Source organism: Narcine bancroftii, chromosome 1 (assembly GCF_036971445.1).
Source record: "Narcine bancroftii isolate sNarBan1 chromosome 1, sNarBan1.hap1, whole genome shotgun sequence".
NCBI lineage: Eukaryota > Metazoa > Chordata > Chondrichthyes > Torpediniformes > Narcinidae > Narcine > Narcine bancroftii.
In genome coordinates this window covers 283,431,539-283,450,303 of record NC_091469.1, presented here as the reverse complement: position 1 = coordinate 283,450,303, position 18,765 = coordinate 283,431,539, and the positions used below count along the sequence as shown (strand labels likewise).

The following is an 18,765-nucleotide window of genomic DNA, read 5'->3' as shown; positions in this document are numbered from 1 at the left end:
AGTACAGTAAAGCCCCTGGCAATTCAAGCACATGACAGCCTCAAGCCACCGGCAAAAAAAAGGAAAATAGATTTAAAAAATTTTTAAATAATCGATAAAAAATACGCAAGTTTAAAATTGTAAATGTTCTCTAAGTAACACATAAACCTTTGGTGAAGATGGGAGCAAATATTCAGCCAGTGGAGAGCCCTGGTCGGGCTTTGCTCGTAGCTGCTGTTTGAATAAAGTTGAGTGAAACAGCAATGGCGTCGCCCAGGATGAAGAACTGGTTGATGCCTCTCGCCGTTGGGGTGACTCCTTATCCCTGCTTCGTAAGAGTCACCCCAGTCAGAGGTTTTACCTGTAAACATGGGGGAAGGGTGTGGGGAGGGGGTGGTGGGGGAGTTAATTATTAATAATGCAATTGTTCATCTTTTGGGCGGATCTGTGACAGGAAGGAACTTTCAGATGTAGCAAAGGTTAAATGTCTTCATAGAAACTGACTGAAAATAAAGTAAAATGCTTTAAGGTTTATACATTCATGCAAGTGAAGTTTGTTCCGTGTAAGTACAGTGTATTAGGAAGAGTAAGTCTCAAGCAACCAGAAAATTCACTTATCTGGCATCTACCCATCAGTGCCAGATACCAGGGGTGTTATGTTTCTGAATAATAAAAAGGTGATTTAACATTTCTCATATGAGGTGGAAGACATGTTAACTTTACATGAATAGTTAACAGTACAGTCCTCAATTTTGCAAGGAACAAGTGAAGATTCTGGATTAACAAATGAAATATCAGAAGAAATCGTTGAAGGTGCTGCCAAAACCAACTTGGGGAAAGGGTGGGTGAAGTGTGTGGAATGGGATCACGTTGTTTGGATTCTGCATCTGTGATGGGAAAACAAAATCTCATCACACACTGGGAACAGAGAACAGAGCTTGGACGTTAGCTGAAGTAGTGGGGGAAGTAGCTGAGAAAGGGTAGAGCAATGCAGAGGACACAAGGAGCACACACGAAGGTAAAATGGAGAGTAACGGGACTGCCAAGATAAAAACACATGGAGGCCTTTGGATTTTAAGGAAAATCACAAAAGTAGCTGATTTTAGATTGTTCGCCAATTCAATTCCAAGTTTCATAAGGCAATGGAATATTTGGAATTCTTTTAAAGAAAATGCTAAGTTTTTAGTGGTGAATTTACAGTTTTAGTAGCACAAGAATACACCCAAACCTGCCCCAACTCCAAAGCAAAAAGGGAATTCGATGGAGGCAGGAGTGCTGAGCATAATGCTAGGATCTTCTTGTGTGTTGATACTAACAGTCGTGCTCCTGCAGCCTCATTCCACTGACTGTAATCGTGTTTACAAGAAACAGCTGTCCTGACACAAAACCCGAAGAAAACATCTCTAGAACCTGAGGGCTTTTTAAAAAACAATTCAAAAAAGTTTTGGCACTCCTCTTCCACAGGGAACACAATTATTGGAATTAAATGGCGGCAGGGTTAGTGTAGTGGTTAGCGCGGGTTCCAATCCGGCGCTGTCTGTAAGGAGTTTGTACGTTCTCGCCGTGTCTACGTGGGTTTCAGCTGGGCATTCCAGTTTCCTCCCACTGTTCTAAATGTACTGGGGGTTGTAGGTTGATTGGGCATCACTGGCCCCAACACCCAACCCCAACCAACCAATTTTCCCTTGCAACCGCTGCAATCGTGTCTGCCTGTCCCGCATCGGACTGGTCAGCCACAAACGAGCCTGCAGCTGACGTGGACTTTTTACCCCCTCCATAAATCTTCGTCCGCGAAGCCAAGCCAAAGAAAAAAAAAAGAAACTGGCCAAAGGGCCCATTACTGTGATCTATGCCCAAATGTCAGTGCAGAGAGAATCAGAGGCCAGGAGCAAATCCAAGAGAAGCACAGCAAGCAGCCCTTCCAGTCATCAACACCACCAAACGCAAAGCCCCACCTTCTGCAGAGGAAGAAAGAGAACCAATTGGACACACCTCGCTGTGATTCGTGAACCTCAGTTTTGCTCTGGTAATCGAAGCCAAGGGCACTCTTGTCCACTCGATCAGCTTGCACTCCATACTTTCCCCCAAAACCAGTACTGTAGTCTGAATAATTTAAGACAGCAAAGGCATGCAATATCACCGACTGCAGGAATGCAAAAGATCACGTGATTAAGCAAGCAGAAGCGTGAAGCATTACCAGAGAAAGCAACTGCATTTCACTGAATGTTATGGTGTTTACATGAGGCAGTGGTCCCATCACAAAGGAAACATCTCTAGAACCTGAGGGATTTTTGGCACTGCCTCCCTTTCCACAACGCCATTATTGGAATTAAAGGATGGCTCGGTTAGCACAGAGCCCGAGCGACACGGGTTCCAATCTGGCGCTGTCTGTCAAGAGCTTGCTCGTCCTTCCTGTGTCTGCTTGGGTTTCCTCTCATTGTTCAAAATGTACTGGGGGCTGTAGGTCAATTGGGTATAAATGGGCAGCACGGGCACGTGGACTGGAAGGGCCTGTTACTGTGATGAATGTCCAAATTTAAATTTAAAAAAATAATAATTTAAATTTTTGTTAATTAATTCAAATTTTTAAAAAATTAAATTCAATCAAGGACAAGTGATCACAGGACAGTCACATGCTCCAACCATCCATGCCCATTTTATGATTCATAATAACAAATAAACATACTGAATTAAAGTGGGTTTGGCATCTGATGAAAACAAAGAACATCTAGTTATATTATCTGGTAATGGTTCACTGGAGGGTCCCATAAAACATAACAGAGTCAAAAGAAGCTGGGGCAATGAGTGTGAAATGATCACTCTGGACAACACATTTTTCCAAAAGGAATGCTTCTTGACAAAAAAATTGGGGAATATGATGAACAACTTCAAATGGACAAAGATATTTTCCGATTTGCTGCATCATGTAGCAAGTTGGAGAAACATTAAATTAACATTTAGTGAACTTAACAGGTTTAATCGCATAATGATGCTGACACATTGCGTTAATTCAAATGACTCAAAAATGTTTTGGTGCTGATTTTCATTTGTACTCAGCATCTGATGCCTCTCATGTTAGTGTGCAACAATAGTCGCCCTGCAATGATGGATTCTAGTTGCCCTGACACCACTTTTCCAGGGTCACAATGTCCTGGTGAAACCTTTCACCATGTTCGTCACTGACTGAAGCAAGATCAGCAGGGAAGGAGTCCAAGTGAGAATGTAAACAATGAATTTTCAATGACACATTGCACTTCATGGTTTTGTATGCTTGAAGTAGACTTAAAATCACAAAAAGAGAGGTTATATCTAAAAAGTGGTAGGTGATAGGAAAATTTTGAGATGATTTTCATGATCAGCAGCCCAAAATCCATAAAATACACCTGAAAGTGTTTAGGAATCAAAATATTCACTGTCCAGTGTCATCAAGAGGATCTTACACCACAGAGGAAGAGCATTTGAGCCATTCTCAATAAAGCAATACACCTATTCAAAAAAGGTCAAAATTCCTCTGAGATTATGTTCAAAAGTGAAATTGTGATTTGAATAGCTTCAGCTTTCCAGTCTGAAAGGGTGGGGAGCAGAAATTCATCTGAAAGCACACTACCTTTCTGTGATGCGTGTTTGTCAGTCTTGCCTTCATATTCAAACCCCACTGCAGACTGGAAGAGAAAAAGCATTTTTTTTTATTAACACATCTTATGCTAGAAGCATTTTTGTAAAAGAATTCCAAGAATTCAGGTAAAGTACTCAAAGTAAAAAATCAGGACACTGTCACTGCCTGAAATGCAAAATAACAACAGAAATCCGGGTTCTAATCTGCCGCTGTCGCAAACCCGGGTTCTAGACTGCAGCTGTCACAAACCCGGGTTCTAATCCGCTGCTGTCACAAACCCAGGTTCTAATCCGCCACTGTCACAAACCCGGGTTCTAATCCGCCACAGTCTGTCAGGAGTTTGTATGTCCTCTCTGTGACCACATGGGTTTTCTCCGGTGTCCTCCCACATGCCAAAGATGCACAAGGTTTATAGGTTAATTGGTCACAAGTGTGGAACTGGGCAGCGCTGGCCTGTGGGCTGGAAGGACCGGATACCATGCTGTATCACTGAAACAAATTTGCTGGAACTATTCAGCAGGTTGTGCAGCATCTGTGCAGAAACAAATGGATTCAATAGTGTAATCATCTCAGGGCAATTTCTGTATTTGTACCCAAACCTTTCGATCATTTAACCCTTTAGACTCCAGCCATTTTTAACCTTTCATAATATAAGCTCTGGATCAGGTCTATGGGTGAACTACAGTTCGAACACCAGTACGAACCAGCTGGTGGTTGGGTTTAAAACCAGTCCCTGAAAACTGGGCCATGGAGTACATATGCTTGTTGGTAGTTGCCTGAAAACAGGGACATTGAGCCCAAAGGGTTAAAACATACTTCCCCACCGGTTCTGATGAAGGGTCTGCAGTCAGAAACGGTTTCCCTTCCCCCAGCTGCTGCCTCACCTGTGGAGTGTTTCCAGCACATCCCGTTTTAAAGTGTTTAAGTGCCCAAGGAATTGAGGGCAACTCCACTGCTGAAATTAATCTGCAAAGTTTCTCTAATGTAGGGTCTCTCCACAGTTCAGGGGCAGCCAAGAAATGTATTCCTGACATTTTTTCAAGATCAAGTGATTTTAGGTCAATTGAGTGTAACTGGGCAGCACGGGCTCGGGGACTGGAAGGGCCCTGTTACTGTGATGAATGTCCAAATTTAAATTTTAAAAAAATTAAATTCAATCAAGGACAAGTGATCGCAGGACAGTCACATGTTCCAACCATCCATGCCCATTTTATGATTCATAACAACAAATAAACATATCGAATTAAAGTGGGTTTGGCATCTGATGAAAACAAAGAACATCTAGTTATATTATCTGTAATGGTTCACTGGAGGGTCCCATAAAACATAACAGAGTCAACAGAAGGTGAGGCAATGAGTGTGAAATGATCACTCTGGATAACACATTTTTGCAAAAGGAATGCTAGGAATGTCAAATCCGATGAGGTTTGCACTGTGGAATTTTGCTGTCGGGCAAGTCACAGAAGGAAACCACCCCTCAAAGTGGGCAATGAAATGGACCCACTGGGTTAACGTCATGGAACCTGGCATCAGTTATATCCTGACCCCAGCAGAAGTCCTCAGATCTGCCTTGCACATGGAGCCACAGTTGAACAGCACAGAATGGGGCACTTTCAGCCAACTCATCCACTCCCATATGACACCGATATATGCCAATCTCATTCGCTCACATTTGGCAGGGTCTAGGGAAATACCTCCCTCCCCTTCCCGTGACTTCATTTAAACCCTCTGAAAAGCAGCCAACTTATTATGGGACCTCCCAGCGCAGCCATTTTAATTCCACACATCACTGATGTGTCTGTCCATGGCCTCATGCAGTAACAGACCGAGGCTGCCTGCAAATTGGAAGAACACCTTATATTGTCTTGGCAGCCTCCAACCCGACAGCATTAACTTCGAGTTCTCCAATTTCCATTAGCCCCCATCCACCTCCACAGTGTCTCCCTCTTTTCCTAGCCCTCTGCCTCCCCACCCTTTCCTTCTCCTATCAGAGACCTACCTTTCCCTCCAGCTATTTTCTCTTCTACCCTCCCTCCTGTGTCCACTCACTGTATTACCTTTTACTCCTCCCCGTCCCCCTTCCTCCCCCCCCCTCTTTATTCAGGTGCCCGCCTGTTTTTCTCTTGTTCCCGACGAAAGACCCTGGCCCAAACATTTTTTGTTGAATTCAGAGATACAGCAAGGTAACAGGCCCACGAACCCATGATGTTTTTGGAGGGTGGGAGGAATCTGGAGCACCCAGAAGAAACACAGGCAGACCCTGGGAGAACTTAAAGACAGCACCAGATTTGAACCCAGGTTGTTCACGCTGTAATCGTGTTGTGCTGACCGCTACCCTAACTTTACCACACTGTGGATTCTGTGTGGCCTGCTGCGTTTCTTCAGCATGTTTGCATGTTGCACTTGATCCCAGCATCTGCGGATTTTTTTCTTCAACAACATATTATTGGACTCGTCCCACCCCAGACCCACACTCTCCTCCCTCCTCAGGAGAGGAAGATGACTCACGAGCGTGAGATCACACACCACCAGACTCAAGGACAGTTTCTTTCCATCCGATATCAGACCAGAGCGCAACTTGCTCTCATTGCACACCAGATCTAACTGATGTCACATCCTTCCCAGAGGGCAGTTTGGACCAGAGCCGAGATGCATGATGCCCACAGCAGGAATTTGGAGATGCTAACATGCTACTTGGATAGCAACCAACTTGAACACAGGCAAATCCTGGGAGGAGTCACGTGATGGAGTAGTGGCCGGTAGGGTAAAACCAGCCCTCTCCAGAAAAGAAGAAAAAAAGTCAAGAAAAGACAAAGTTCAACAAATATAAAATATAAGAAATAAAAGATAAAGTTGCAGAGAAGAGAAAGAAGATGGAACCCAAGAAGGAAAAAGTAAAAACAATGGGACAAAAAGAAGAAAAGATACCGGAAAATAAAGGAGAAGGCCTTACCTGCACGAAGGAACAGGGGAGCCATGGTGGCGAAGAGCGCCCGATCTCAGATGCTGGTGCAGGCCCTGCGGAGTTGCAACCCCCCGACCGGTGGAATGCAAAAATGGCTCTCTGAGCCAAACAAATGGAAAATACCGACGGGAGGGGGGCTCAGCCAAGGAGCGGGCAATCAAGGCGCGACCAGCTGAGGGAAGCCCGACACCAGGGCTCTCAGCTGGAAGATGAGGAAGGCAGCAGAAGAGGGAGTGAAGTACCAGGTGAGAAAGAAAGTAGACAGGGTGAACGGCAAGAGGACCAGCACCAGGAGGCTCGACAGATGAGCAGCTCAGAAGGAGAGGTCCAACAGCAAGAGGCCAAGCAAGAAGAGGCCTGACAAAGTGAGACAAGCAACTCATCAGAAAAATCAGAAGAGACATAGATACAAAGAAGAGAAGAAGGCATAAACACAGGTACAGACACAGAAGAGGAAGAAGAAGACCAAGATCTTCACAGAGAAATAGAAGGTAAAACAGATGGACAGAATATAGATAAGCTTTTTTTGAAGAACAAATTAGAGTATTAAAAGAATGGATGTCATTAGAATTTAGTGCAATTAAAAGAAAAATGAAAAGAACAGAAGATAAAATGCAAAGATCAGAACGAGTCATGATAGAAATAGGGAAACGAGTAGAAAATGTGGCTGTAGAAATGGAAGTAAACGACTTAAGAGAAAAATTGGAAGAAAGTGACAAAAAAATTAAAGAGAAACAAGAGTTGTTATCTCAGAAAATTGATATGTTGGAAAATTATAGTAGGCGAAACAACATAAAAATAGTGGGCCTGAAGGAAGATGAAGGCGGCACAGATATGAAGGAATTTATAAAAGGATGGATCCCGAAGGTCCTGGGAATGACAGAAATGCAGGAAGAAATGGAAATAGAAAGGGCACACAGAACACTAGCTCTGAAACCAGAGATACATCAAAAACCAAGATCCATTTTAGTAAAATTTTTGAGATATACGACAAGAGAAAATATACTGGAGCGGGCAAGAAATAAAATTAGAGAAGATAATAAACCATTGGAATACAAGGGTCAAAAAATATTTTTTTACCCAGACATAAGTTTTGAACTCTTAAAGAAGAGGAAGGAGTTTAATACAGCAAAATCGATCCTATGGAAAAAAGGTTATAAATTCATGTTAAGACATCCAGCTGTGCTCAAAATATTTATCCCCAGGGATAAAACAGACGGTTCTCGGATCTGGAGGAAGCACAAGAATTTGCAAAACGCTTGTAGGACAGAAGGAGAGATGAAGAGATGTAATAAGAATGAAGAATGGCGATAAAGTATATATAAAGATGTAAAAACAATGTATATATAAAGAACTAAAGAAGAGAAAGAGAAGGAAAGGAAGGAAGTAAGGGGAAAAAAAAGGTGAGAAATTTGTTATATGTGTAAAGAAGTGTTTTCTGGGGGGGGGTTAGGAGGGGGGGAGAGAATAACCGTCACTGCGAAATCAGTTGATGCTTGCGAACAGGATCGCAATCCAAATGGAATGGGGAGTTGTGGTTGCCCGGCAAGCGATAAGGGGCAATTCAGAGAGGGAGGGGGGTGTATTTGTGGTTAAGGTAATATTGGATGTGGGAGTTGTTGGAGTATTTTATGTTTTAAATGTGTTGTCATACATCGAGTTTAAAAAGGGAAAACTGAGAGATGAAAATGGGGAAAAGGGGGATGGTGGTGGTGAGGAAGTGGAAATGAGGTGGAAACAGGATATGAGATGGCCACGTTGAACTATATGACTATAAACATTAATGGAATACATCACCAAATTAAAAGGAAAAGGCTATTAAATTTACTGAAAAAAGAAAAAATAGATATAGCATTTGTGCAGGAAACGCATCTAACTGAAGTGGAACATAAATTAAAGAGAGACTGGTAGGGCATGTAGTGGCAGCATTTTATAATTCAAAAGCTAGAGGTGTAGCCATACTAGTTAACAAAAATTGTACCAATTAAAATAGAGGAGGAAATAATAGATCCCGCAGGGAGGTACGTAATGATAAAATGTCAGATATATTCAGAATTTTGGAATTTGCTCAAAATATATCCACCTAATGAGGAGGATCAAAAGTTTATGCAGGATATTTTTTTTGAAGATTGTAGATACACAAGGAAATAAATATATTGATAGGAGGGGATTTTAACCTTAATTTGGATCCAATGTTGGATAAAACTGGACAAAAGACAAGCAAAAAGAATAAAATGGCCAAATTTATAGTTAAATCAATGCAGGAAACGAAACTTATGGATATATGGAGGAGGCAGCACCCAAGAGAGAAGGAATACTCATCTTATACTCAAGGATTGATGTTTTTTTGTTGTCGGCCCATATTCAAGGGAGAGTTAGGAAAACTGAATATAAAGCTAGGTCACTATCTGATCATTCACCCCTGTGAACTGTGAACCCCTGTGAACTGGAGGACATCCCACCAAGAACATATAGATGGAGGTTAAACTCCATGCTACTTAAAAGGCAGGAATTTAGAGAGTTTATTGAATGCCAAATTAAAACATATTTTGAAATAAATACGGAATCAGTAAAAGACAAATTTATATTATGGGACGCAATGAAAGCTTTCATTAGAGGGCAGATAATAAATTATGTAACTAAGATGAAAAAGGTCTACAATCGGGAAATAGAGCAGTTAGAAAGGGAGACAGAAAAGGAACTAGTAAAAAGGGATGATATAACGAAAAGTAGGGAATTGGCGGACAAAAAATAAAATACAAAACATTACAAACGTACAAGGTGCAGAAGAAGATAATGAAAATAAAGCAAAAGTATTACGAACTGGGAGAAAAAAAATAAAATATTAGGCTGGCAACTTAAAACAGAACAAGCTAAAAGAACAGTATTGGCATCAAGGAAAAAGAACAAACAAATTAGATATAACCCAACTGAGATTAATGAAAACTTTAAGGAATTTTATGAACAATTATACCAAACTGAGAATGAGGGTAAAAATTATAAAATAGAAGAGTTTTTAGCTAAAATTGAACTGCTGAAATTGCAAGAAGAGGAACAAAAACTGATAAAACCATCTGAAATAGAGGAAGTACAGGATATATTAAAAAAGCTGCCGAACAATAAAATGCCAGGAGAGGATGGATTCCCAATAGAATTCTATAAAACATTTAAAGAGTTATTAATTCCTCCTCTCCTGGAAGTAATGAACCAGATAGAAGAAACACAAAACTTGCCAGATTCATGTAAGACAGCAATAATTACACTTCCCAAAGACTGGGAAGGATCCATTAACACCAGCATCACACAGACCAATATCTCTACTTAACTCAGATTATAAGATAATAGCGAAATTATTATCATACAGATTGGCCGATTGTGCTCATCTGAGGGATGAAAGGACGAACAGCGGATAATGTCTGTAAACTTATTAATCTAATTCATGTAGTTCAAGGAAATAAGAAGCCAACAGTGGCTGTTGCTTTAGACGCAGAAAAAGCCTTTGACAGAGTAGAATGGAACTATTTATTTTATGTATTACAGAAGTTCAATCTACCGGAAAAATATATTAATTGGATTAAAGCATTGTATAATGGACCGTTGGCGAAGGTAACAGTAAATGGATATGTATCGAACCAATTTAAATTAAGTAGGTCAACTAGACAGGGATGTCCACTATCCCCCTCATTGTTCGCTTTAGCAATAGAACCATTGGCAGAACTGATAAGAACAGAACAGAAAATAAAGGAAGAGTATAAAATCAGCTTATTTGCAGATGATATCATAGTATACCAGAAATATCAATAAAAGAATTACATAAGAAATTGAAGGAGTATGGAGAAATATCGGGGTACAAGATCAACGCAAATAAAAATGAAGTGATGCCAATGAGTAACGCGGATTATACAGAATTTAAAAAAGAATCACCATTTAAATGGCAAACACAAGCAATCCGATACTTAGGTATTAGGTTAGATAATAACTTAAGCCACCTGTACAAACTAAATTATCAGCCACTAATAAAGAAATTGCAGGAAAAGTAGTTAGAACATTGGAAAGAATTACCACTAATGTTGATAGGGAGGGTAAATTGCATTAAAATGAATGTCTTCCCAAGAATACAATATTTATTTCAATCATTGTCAATTCCTTTAACAGAGAAATTCTTTAATGAACTAAAGAGAATAAGGAAATTCTTGTGAAAAGGGGGGAAACCGAGGATAGCGTTAGATAAATTAACAGAGAGGTATAACCAAGGTGGTTTGCAGTTACCAAACTTTAAAAATTATTATAGAGCAGCACAATTAAGGTATTTATCAGATTTTTTACAGACAAGGGAAAAACCAGACTGGACTAAGATGGAACTAGATAGAATAGGGGAGAAGGTACCGGAACATATACTTTATAAGTGGGATGAAAAGCTGGTGCAATATAAAAGCTCACCAGTATTGCATCATTTACTTAATATATGGAAGAAGATCCACTTAGAAAGGAAAAAAACGAATTACCAAATACCAAAATTGTTATTGACACAAAACCCACGAATCCCTTTTACAATAGATAACCTTTCCTTTAGAGAATGGGAGAGAAAAGGAATCAAAAGAATAGAAAATTGTTCTTTGGGAAATAATTTATTAACATTTGAAGAGTTGAAGTACAAATATGGAATAACTCATGGTATAATGTTTGAATATCATCAACTGAAAGCTTATTTCAAGGATAAATTGGGAAACAGACTGAGATTACCAGAAGGACGCAGCTTTGAATATGTGATTGCAGACACAATGATAATTAAAAGATTTATAACAAACATGTACATTAAGCTGCAAGATAAGGAAAATGATGAAATAAGCTATAAACCTAAACAAAAATGGGAAAAGGATTTAAACATAAAGATAAAAAATGAAGCATGGGAAAGGTTATGTTCTGGAACTATGAAGAATATAATAAACACATGGTTACGCTTGATACAGTATAATTGGTTACAAAGGTTATATATCACGCCTCAAAAGTTAAAAGAATGGGATCCAACATTATCAGATAGATGTTTTCGCTGTAAGAAAGAAATGGGAACAACAGTACATGCAATTTGGGCATGTGAGAAAGTGAGAAAGTTTTGGGAAGATGTAAATCAAGTATTAAATAAAATCACAAGAAGCAACATACCAAAAAATCCAGAGATCTTTCTTCTAAGTAATATAAGTAAGGAATTAGGTCTCAAATTGGATAAAGCGTAAAAAAGATTTATTATGATAGCCTTAGCAGTAGCAAATAAATGTATAATGTCAACTTGAAAAATGGAAGAGAGCCTGAGAATACAGCAATGGTACATGGAAATGAATAAATGTATTCCATTGGAAAAAGTAACATATAATTAAAAAAATTAAAGTCACATTACTTGAACAAATTTGGGAACCATACATGGAACATAACAGAGAGAGAGGGCTTGCCTCGGACCTCCACCCCCTAAAATGATAAGAAGTCAAAACGACGATCCAGTATGTAAAAGTTGATGACATATTTTTCTTGTTTATTTTTCATTGTGTGATGACATTGTTTAATCATTTTATTGTATTGTATATGTTGAATATTTATTGGTTTTGGAGGGGGGTGGGAAGGGGGGAGGGAGGATAGGGGGGAAAAAAAGGGAGAAAATGCCACTGTGTATATTTAATGAGAAATGTTTGTATATATTTTGGTTGATTATAGTTCACAGTGTGAAAAATTTAAAAAAACACAGGCAAATCCTTTCATGCACAGAATACATTCAGTCAGGTTACACTGAGTGAATGTTCAAGTCTCAGGGTGGTTTGACACTATTTTATAACCAAGAGCAGGAGGCAAACTGCCCCAAGTGGAGTGTACATGAACACCAATGTACAATCAATCAAGTGTGGGAAGTTGTCACACTTACCTGATCCACCCTGTCCTTCTGTACACCGAACTTGCCACCAAATCCTCTGACTGAGTCCGTTTGAGAGCAGTGTTTGGAGAGTTTAGCAACATACTCATGTCCCACTGCTGACTGCAAAGGCAAGAAAGTATCATGTTAAAATGGTTGCCTTAAACAACTAAAATTAGGGAACGGAGTCACGTGATGGAGTAGTGGCCGGTCGGGAAAACCAGCCCTCTCCAGGAAAATAGGAAAAAAGTTAGGAAAAAGCAAAGAATAACAAAAATAGAATACAAGAAATAGAAGATAAAGATACAGAGAAGAGAAAGAAGATGGCTTCCAAGAAGGAGAAAGTAAGAACAACTAAAAAAAATGTAAAAAAAAGCCACCGGAGAAGAAAGAAGAAGGCCTTACTTGCACGAAGGAAAGGCGCTCTTGTGATGAGGAGCGCCCAACCCTCGAGTTCAGTGCCTGCCCGACAGAGTTGCAACCTACCAGCTGCTGCACTACAAAAATGGCTCTCAAAACCAAACAAAAGTGTGCAGTGCGCAATCAAAGGAGAAAGAGGACACCAGTGGGAGGGGAGATCAGCAGAGGAGCGAGCTGTCACAGAGCGAGCAGCTGAGGGATGCCCGACACCAGGGCTCTTAGCTGGAGGATAAGGAAGACACCAGAATAGGGAGCGATGAAACAGACGTGGATGACAGACGGGGGGGAAGACCGACAAGAAGACCAACGTCAGGAAGCACAACAGATGAGCAGCCCAGGAGGGGAGGACCAGCAACAAGATGCCCAGCAAGAAGTGGCCCGACAAAGAGATACAAGCAGCTCATCCGAAAAAAAACAGAAGAGACACAGACACAAAGAAGAGAAGAAGACACAAACACAGATACAGTCACAGAAGAGGAAGAAGACTAAAACCTTCACAGAGAAATAGAAGGTAAAACTGATGGACAAAGAGAAGTAAAAGGTGAAACTGATGAACGGAATAGAGATAAAGTCTTTTTTGAAGAACAAATGAGATCATTAAAAGAATGGTCATCATTGGAGTTTAATACAATTAAAAGGAAAATGAAAAGAACAGAAGATAAAATGCAAAGGTTAGAACTGGTCATGTCAGAAATAGGGAAAAGAGGAGAGAATGTGGAAGAGCGGGAAATGGCTGTAGAAATGGAAGTGAATGACTTAAGAGAAAAATTGGAAGAAAGTGACAAAAAAATTAAAGAGAAACAAGAGTTGTTATCTCAGAAAATTGATAGGTTGGAAAATTATAGTAGGTGAAACAACATTAAAAAAGTGGGCCTGAAGGAAGATGAAGAAGGTGCAGATATGAAGGAATTTATAAAAGGATGGATCCCGAAGGTCCTGGGAACGACAGAAATGCAGGAAGAAATGGAAATAGAAAGGGCACACGGAGCATTAGCTCCAAAACCACAGACACATCAAAAGCCAAGATCCATCTTAATAAAATTTTTGAGATGCACAAGAGAAAATATACTGGAACGGGCAAGGAATAAAATTAGAGAAGGTAATAAACCATTGGAATATAAAGGTCAAAAAATATTTTTTTTTACCCAGACACAAGTTTTGAACTCTTAAAGAGGAGGACGGAATTAAATACAGCAAAATCAACTCTATGGAAAAAAGGTTACAAATTCATATTAAGACATCCAGCCGTGCTTAAAATATTTATACCTGGGGAGCAACACAGACTGTTCTCAGATCCAGAGAAAGCGCAAGAATTCGCAGAAGGTTTGTAGGACAGGAGAAGAGATGAAGAGATGTAACAAGAATGAAGAACGGCAATAAAGTATATATAAAGATGTAAAAATAAAGTATGTGTAAAGAACTAAAGGGAAAGAGAAGGAAAGGAAGGGAGTAAGAGGGGAAAAAAAGAGAGAACTTTGTTATATGTATTTTTTTAAAAAATTTTCTGGAGAGGGCTGGATAGAGGGGGAATAACCGTCACTGCAAATTCAGTTGACGCTGCGAACAAGATCGCAATCCAAATGAAAAAGTGTGTTGTGGTTGGCCGGCAAGAAGTATGGGGCAACTCAGAGAGGGGGTTAAGGCATTAGTGGATATGGGAACTGCGGGAGTACTTTATGTCTTAAATATGTTGTCGTACATTAAGTGTAATAAGAGAAAACTAAGAGATGAAAATGGGGAAAAGGGGGATGGAGGTGGCGAAGAGCTGGAAAAGAGGTGTATGCAAGACATAAGATGGCCATGTTGAACTATATGACTATAATCATTAATGGAATACATAACCAAATTAAAAGGAAGAGGTGACTAAAATTATTGAAGAAGGAAAAAATTAGATATATCATTTGTCAGGAAATGCATTTATCTGAAGCGGAACATAACAAACTAAAGAGGGACTGGGTAGGACACGTAATGGCAGCATCCTATAATTCAAAAGCTAGAGGTGTAGCCATACTAGTTAACAAAAATGTACCAATCAAAGTAGAGGAGGAAATAATAGATCCAGAAGGGAGGTATGCAATGATAAAGTGTCAGATATACTCAGAATTTTGGAATTTGCTCAATATATATGCACCTAACAAGGAGGATCAAAAGTTTATGCAGGATAATTTTTTGAAGATTGTAGATACACAAGGAAATATATTGATAGGAGGGAATTTTAACCTTAATTTGGACCTAATGTTGGATAAAACTGGACAAAAGACAAGTAACCATAAATTTGGCTACTTTAATCAATGCAGGAAATGAAGAATAAATGCATTCCATTGGAAAAAATAACATGTAATTTAAAAATTAAAGTCACAATGTTTGAACAAATTTGGGAACCACACATGGAACATAATCAGAGAGAGCTTGCCTACGACCTCCATCCCCTAAAATCAGAATGAAAATGATAAGAAGACAAAAAGACTAAATTCAGTGTGTAATAAATATATGATGCATTTTTCTTGTTTTTTTCCTTTGTATGAAAATATTGTTTTATGGTTTTATTGTATGGTATATGTTGAATATTTATGGGTTTTGGAGGGGGGGTGCGTAGAGAGGAGAGAGAGAAGGGGGGGGGGGAAGGGGGGGAAAAGACCACTGTGTAAATTTAATATATTTTGATTGATAAGGTTCACAGTGTGAAAAAGAAAAAATTATTTAAAAAAACCCACTAAAATTGGGGAACTGTTTCTCTCTGGGAGAGGGGGAAAGGCAGTAAAAAAGATTCCAGTTAAAACATTCCAACACAGGTAAAGATGCTATTGCTGTAAATAAAAGTCAGAGAGACACAAAATGAACAGAATATAAAATAAATAGCCAATAAGAACTAATGATATATAAATCAGAAATTTGTATCCGAAAGTTGTATTTTGTGTATTTTTATTTCTTATATGAATGTCAGCTTTTGACCCCAAAAGTTAAATTGACCGCCTGGATTTATTGGCCCCTTGGATAGTCCCATCAACCCACAGGGGTCGATATCGACCACTTTGGAGACCCCTGAAATAGAGAGGTAACTCAAACCTTGAAATCCTGTCAACATTCTCGTGAACCTTCTCTGCACTCTCTCTAGTTTGTTTATATCTTTCCAATAATTTGGTGACCAAACTGTACAGAGTACTCCAAATTTGGCCTCACCAATGCCTTGTACAATTTCATCATAACCTCCCTACTCTTGAATTCAATACTCCGATTTATGAAGGCCAACATTCCAAATGCCTTCTTCACCACACCATCTACCTGAGTATCAGCCTTGAGGGTACTATTTATCACAACTCCTAAATCCCTTTGTTGCTCTGCACATCTCAATAGCCTACCATTTAATGCATATGACCTATTTAGATTTGCCTTTCCAAAATGTAACACCTCACACTTATCTGTATTAAATTCCATCAGCCATTTCTTAGCCCACACCTCCAGCCTTCCTAAATCACCTTTTAATCTACGGTAATCTTCCTCACTGTCCACAACACCACCAATCTTTGTATCATCCGCAAACTTGCTTATCCAATTCTCCGCCCCTACTTCCAGATCATTAATATATATAACAAACAATAGTGGACCCAGGACCAATCCCTGAGGAACTCCACTAGTCACCGGCCTCCAATTGGACAAACAATTTTCTACCACTACTCTCTGACACCTCCCATCCAACCATTGCTGAATCCATTTCACTACCTCCTCATTTATACCTAATGCCTCCACCTTTTTTCCTAACCTCCTGTGGGGAACTTTGTCAAAAGCTTTACTAAAGTCTAAATAGACAACATCCACAGCTTTCCCTTCATCAACCTTTTTTGTAACCCCCTCGAAAAACTCAATCAGGTTTGTCAAGCATGATCTACCCCTGACAAAACCATGCTGATTACTCCCTAGCAATCCCTGTACCTACAAATATTTGTAAATACCATCCCTCAGAACACTTTCCATCAACTTGCCCACCACAGACGTCAGACTCACAGGCCTATAATTCCCAGGTTTACATTTAGACCCTTTCTTAAACAGCAGAACCACATGCGCCACCCTCCAATCCTTTGGCACTACCCCCATGGCCAGTGACATCCTAAATATCTCTGTTAATGGCCCCACTATCTGCTCCCTGAGTGCCCTTGGGAATATTTTGTCCGGTCACGGAGATTTATCCACCTTTATCTTTTTCAACACAGCCATCGCTACCTCCTCGGTTATCCTTATATGCTTCATTACCTCCCCACTATTTTTCTTTACCTCAACTGGTTCAATATTTTTTTCCCTAGTGAATACAGAGGCAAAGAAATCATTCAAAATTTCCCCCATTTCCTCTGACTTCTCACTCAGCCTACCCTCACTATCTACAAGGGGTCCAATTTTATCCCTCACTAATCTTTTACTTTTAATGTACTTATAGAAACCCTTTGGATTTATTTTTACTCTGTCTGCCAAAGCCTCTTCATGCCTTTTTTTGGCCTTTCTAATTTCTTTCTTAAGATTCCTTCTACACTCCTTGTAGTCCTCCTTCAAATTGTCAACTCTCTGTTCTTTATACCTCTTGAACACCTCCCTTTTTCTCCTAACCAAATTTCCAATATTCCTCGAAAACCAAGCATCCCTATGACTTCCCCAGCTTTTCCTTTGATCCTCACTGGGACATAACTACTCTGTACCCTCAAAATTTCTTTTTTGAATATCCTCCATTTTTCATTTACACCCTCACCTGAAAGTATCCTGTCCCACTCAATACTCCCCAAATCCCTTCTTGTTCCTTCAAAATTTGCTCTTCTCCAATTCAGAACCTTAACTTTAGGTCCCTCCTTGCTCTTCCCTAAAACTACCTTAAAACTAACAGAATTATGATCACTAGACCCAATTGGATCTCCAACATTAATGTCTGATACCTGACCTAGCTCGTTCCCTAACAGGAGATCCAGTATTACACTATCCCGAGTCGGTTCTTCTACTAATTGATTCAGAAAACAATCTTGAACACATTTAACGAACTCTAGCCCATCCAGCCCTCTAACTGTATGGGTATCCCAATCAATGTGAGGGAAGTTAAAATCTCCCATGATCACTACCTTATGATTCTCACACATATACGTTATCTCTCTACACATTTGTTCGTCTAGTTTTATTGACCCATTTGGTGGTCTGTAATACACCCCTATTAGCACCCTCATGCCTCCTTCACCCCCTCAATTCCACCCAAACAGCCTCACTGGACGATCCCTCCAGACCATCTTGCCACCTCACGGCAGTAATGTTCTCCTTAACAAGCAGAGCAACTCCTCCCCCTTTTTTACCCCCTGATCTATCACATCTAAAACAAATGTATCCTGGAACGTTAAGTTGCCAGTCCTGCCCCTCTTGTAGCCAGGTCTCACTAATTGCCACAATATCGTGACCCCAATTATCTGTCCATGCTCTAAGCTCATCTACCTGGTTCACTATGCTTCTTGCATTAAAATATATGCATTTCAGAGAATGACCCTCACATATATTCTCTTTTCTACCTTCTACCCTAATCTCCATCCTACCTTTGTTATCGTTTATTGTTGCATCTCTGGAATGCAACAATATATTTTTTTTAAATTTAGACATACAGCAGGGCCCTTCCAGCCCACGAGCCTGTGCCGCCCAGTTAACCAACAGACCCTTCTGGCCCAAGAGCCTGTGCTACCAAATTAACCAACAGGCCCTGTAGGTTTTTGAAGGGTGGGAGGAATCCGGAGCACCTGGAGGAAACCCTTACAGACACAGGGAGGATATAAAACTCCTTACAGACAGTGTGGGATTCGAACCCGGATTACTGGTGCTGCAACAGTGTTACACTAACCACTACACTCTGTGCAGCCATAAAACCTGAAC

At 40.0% G+C, this 18,765-nt stretch overlaps 1 protein-coding gene across 5 annotated transcripts in view; it reads right to left on the bottom strand.

Moving 5' to 3' along the window:
- cttn (cortactin) overlaps positions 1–18,765 on the bottom strand; it is a 96,378-nt gene that overhangs the window by 52,844 nt on the left and 24,769 nt on the right. For 3 of the 5 annotated variants that reach the window (XM_069902227.1, XM_069902234.1, XM_069902228.1), the window contains exons 5-7: positions 12,472–12,582; positions 3,587–3,641; positions 1,972–2,082 (exon numbers count right to left, since the gene is read on the bottom strand). In XM_069902227.1, the coding sequence (XP_069758328.1) occupies positions 1,972–2,082; positions 3,587–3,641; positions 12,472–12,582 (277 nt within the window). The remainder of the gene's footprint in view (positions 1–1,971; positions 2,083–3,586; positions 3,642–12,471; positions 12,583–18,765) is intronic. The other 2 variants (XM_069902241.1, XM_069902249.1) reach the window with 1 other exon arrangement.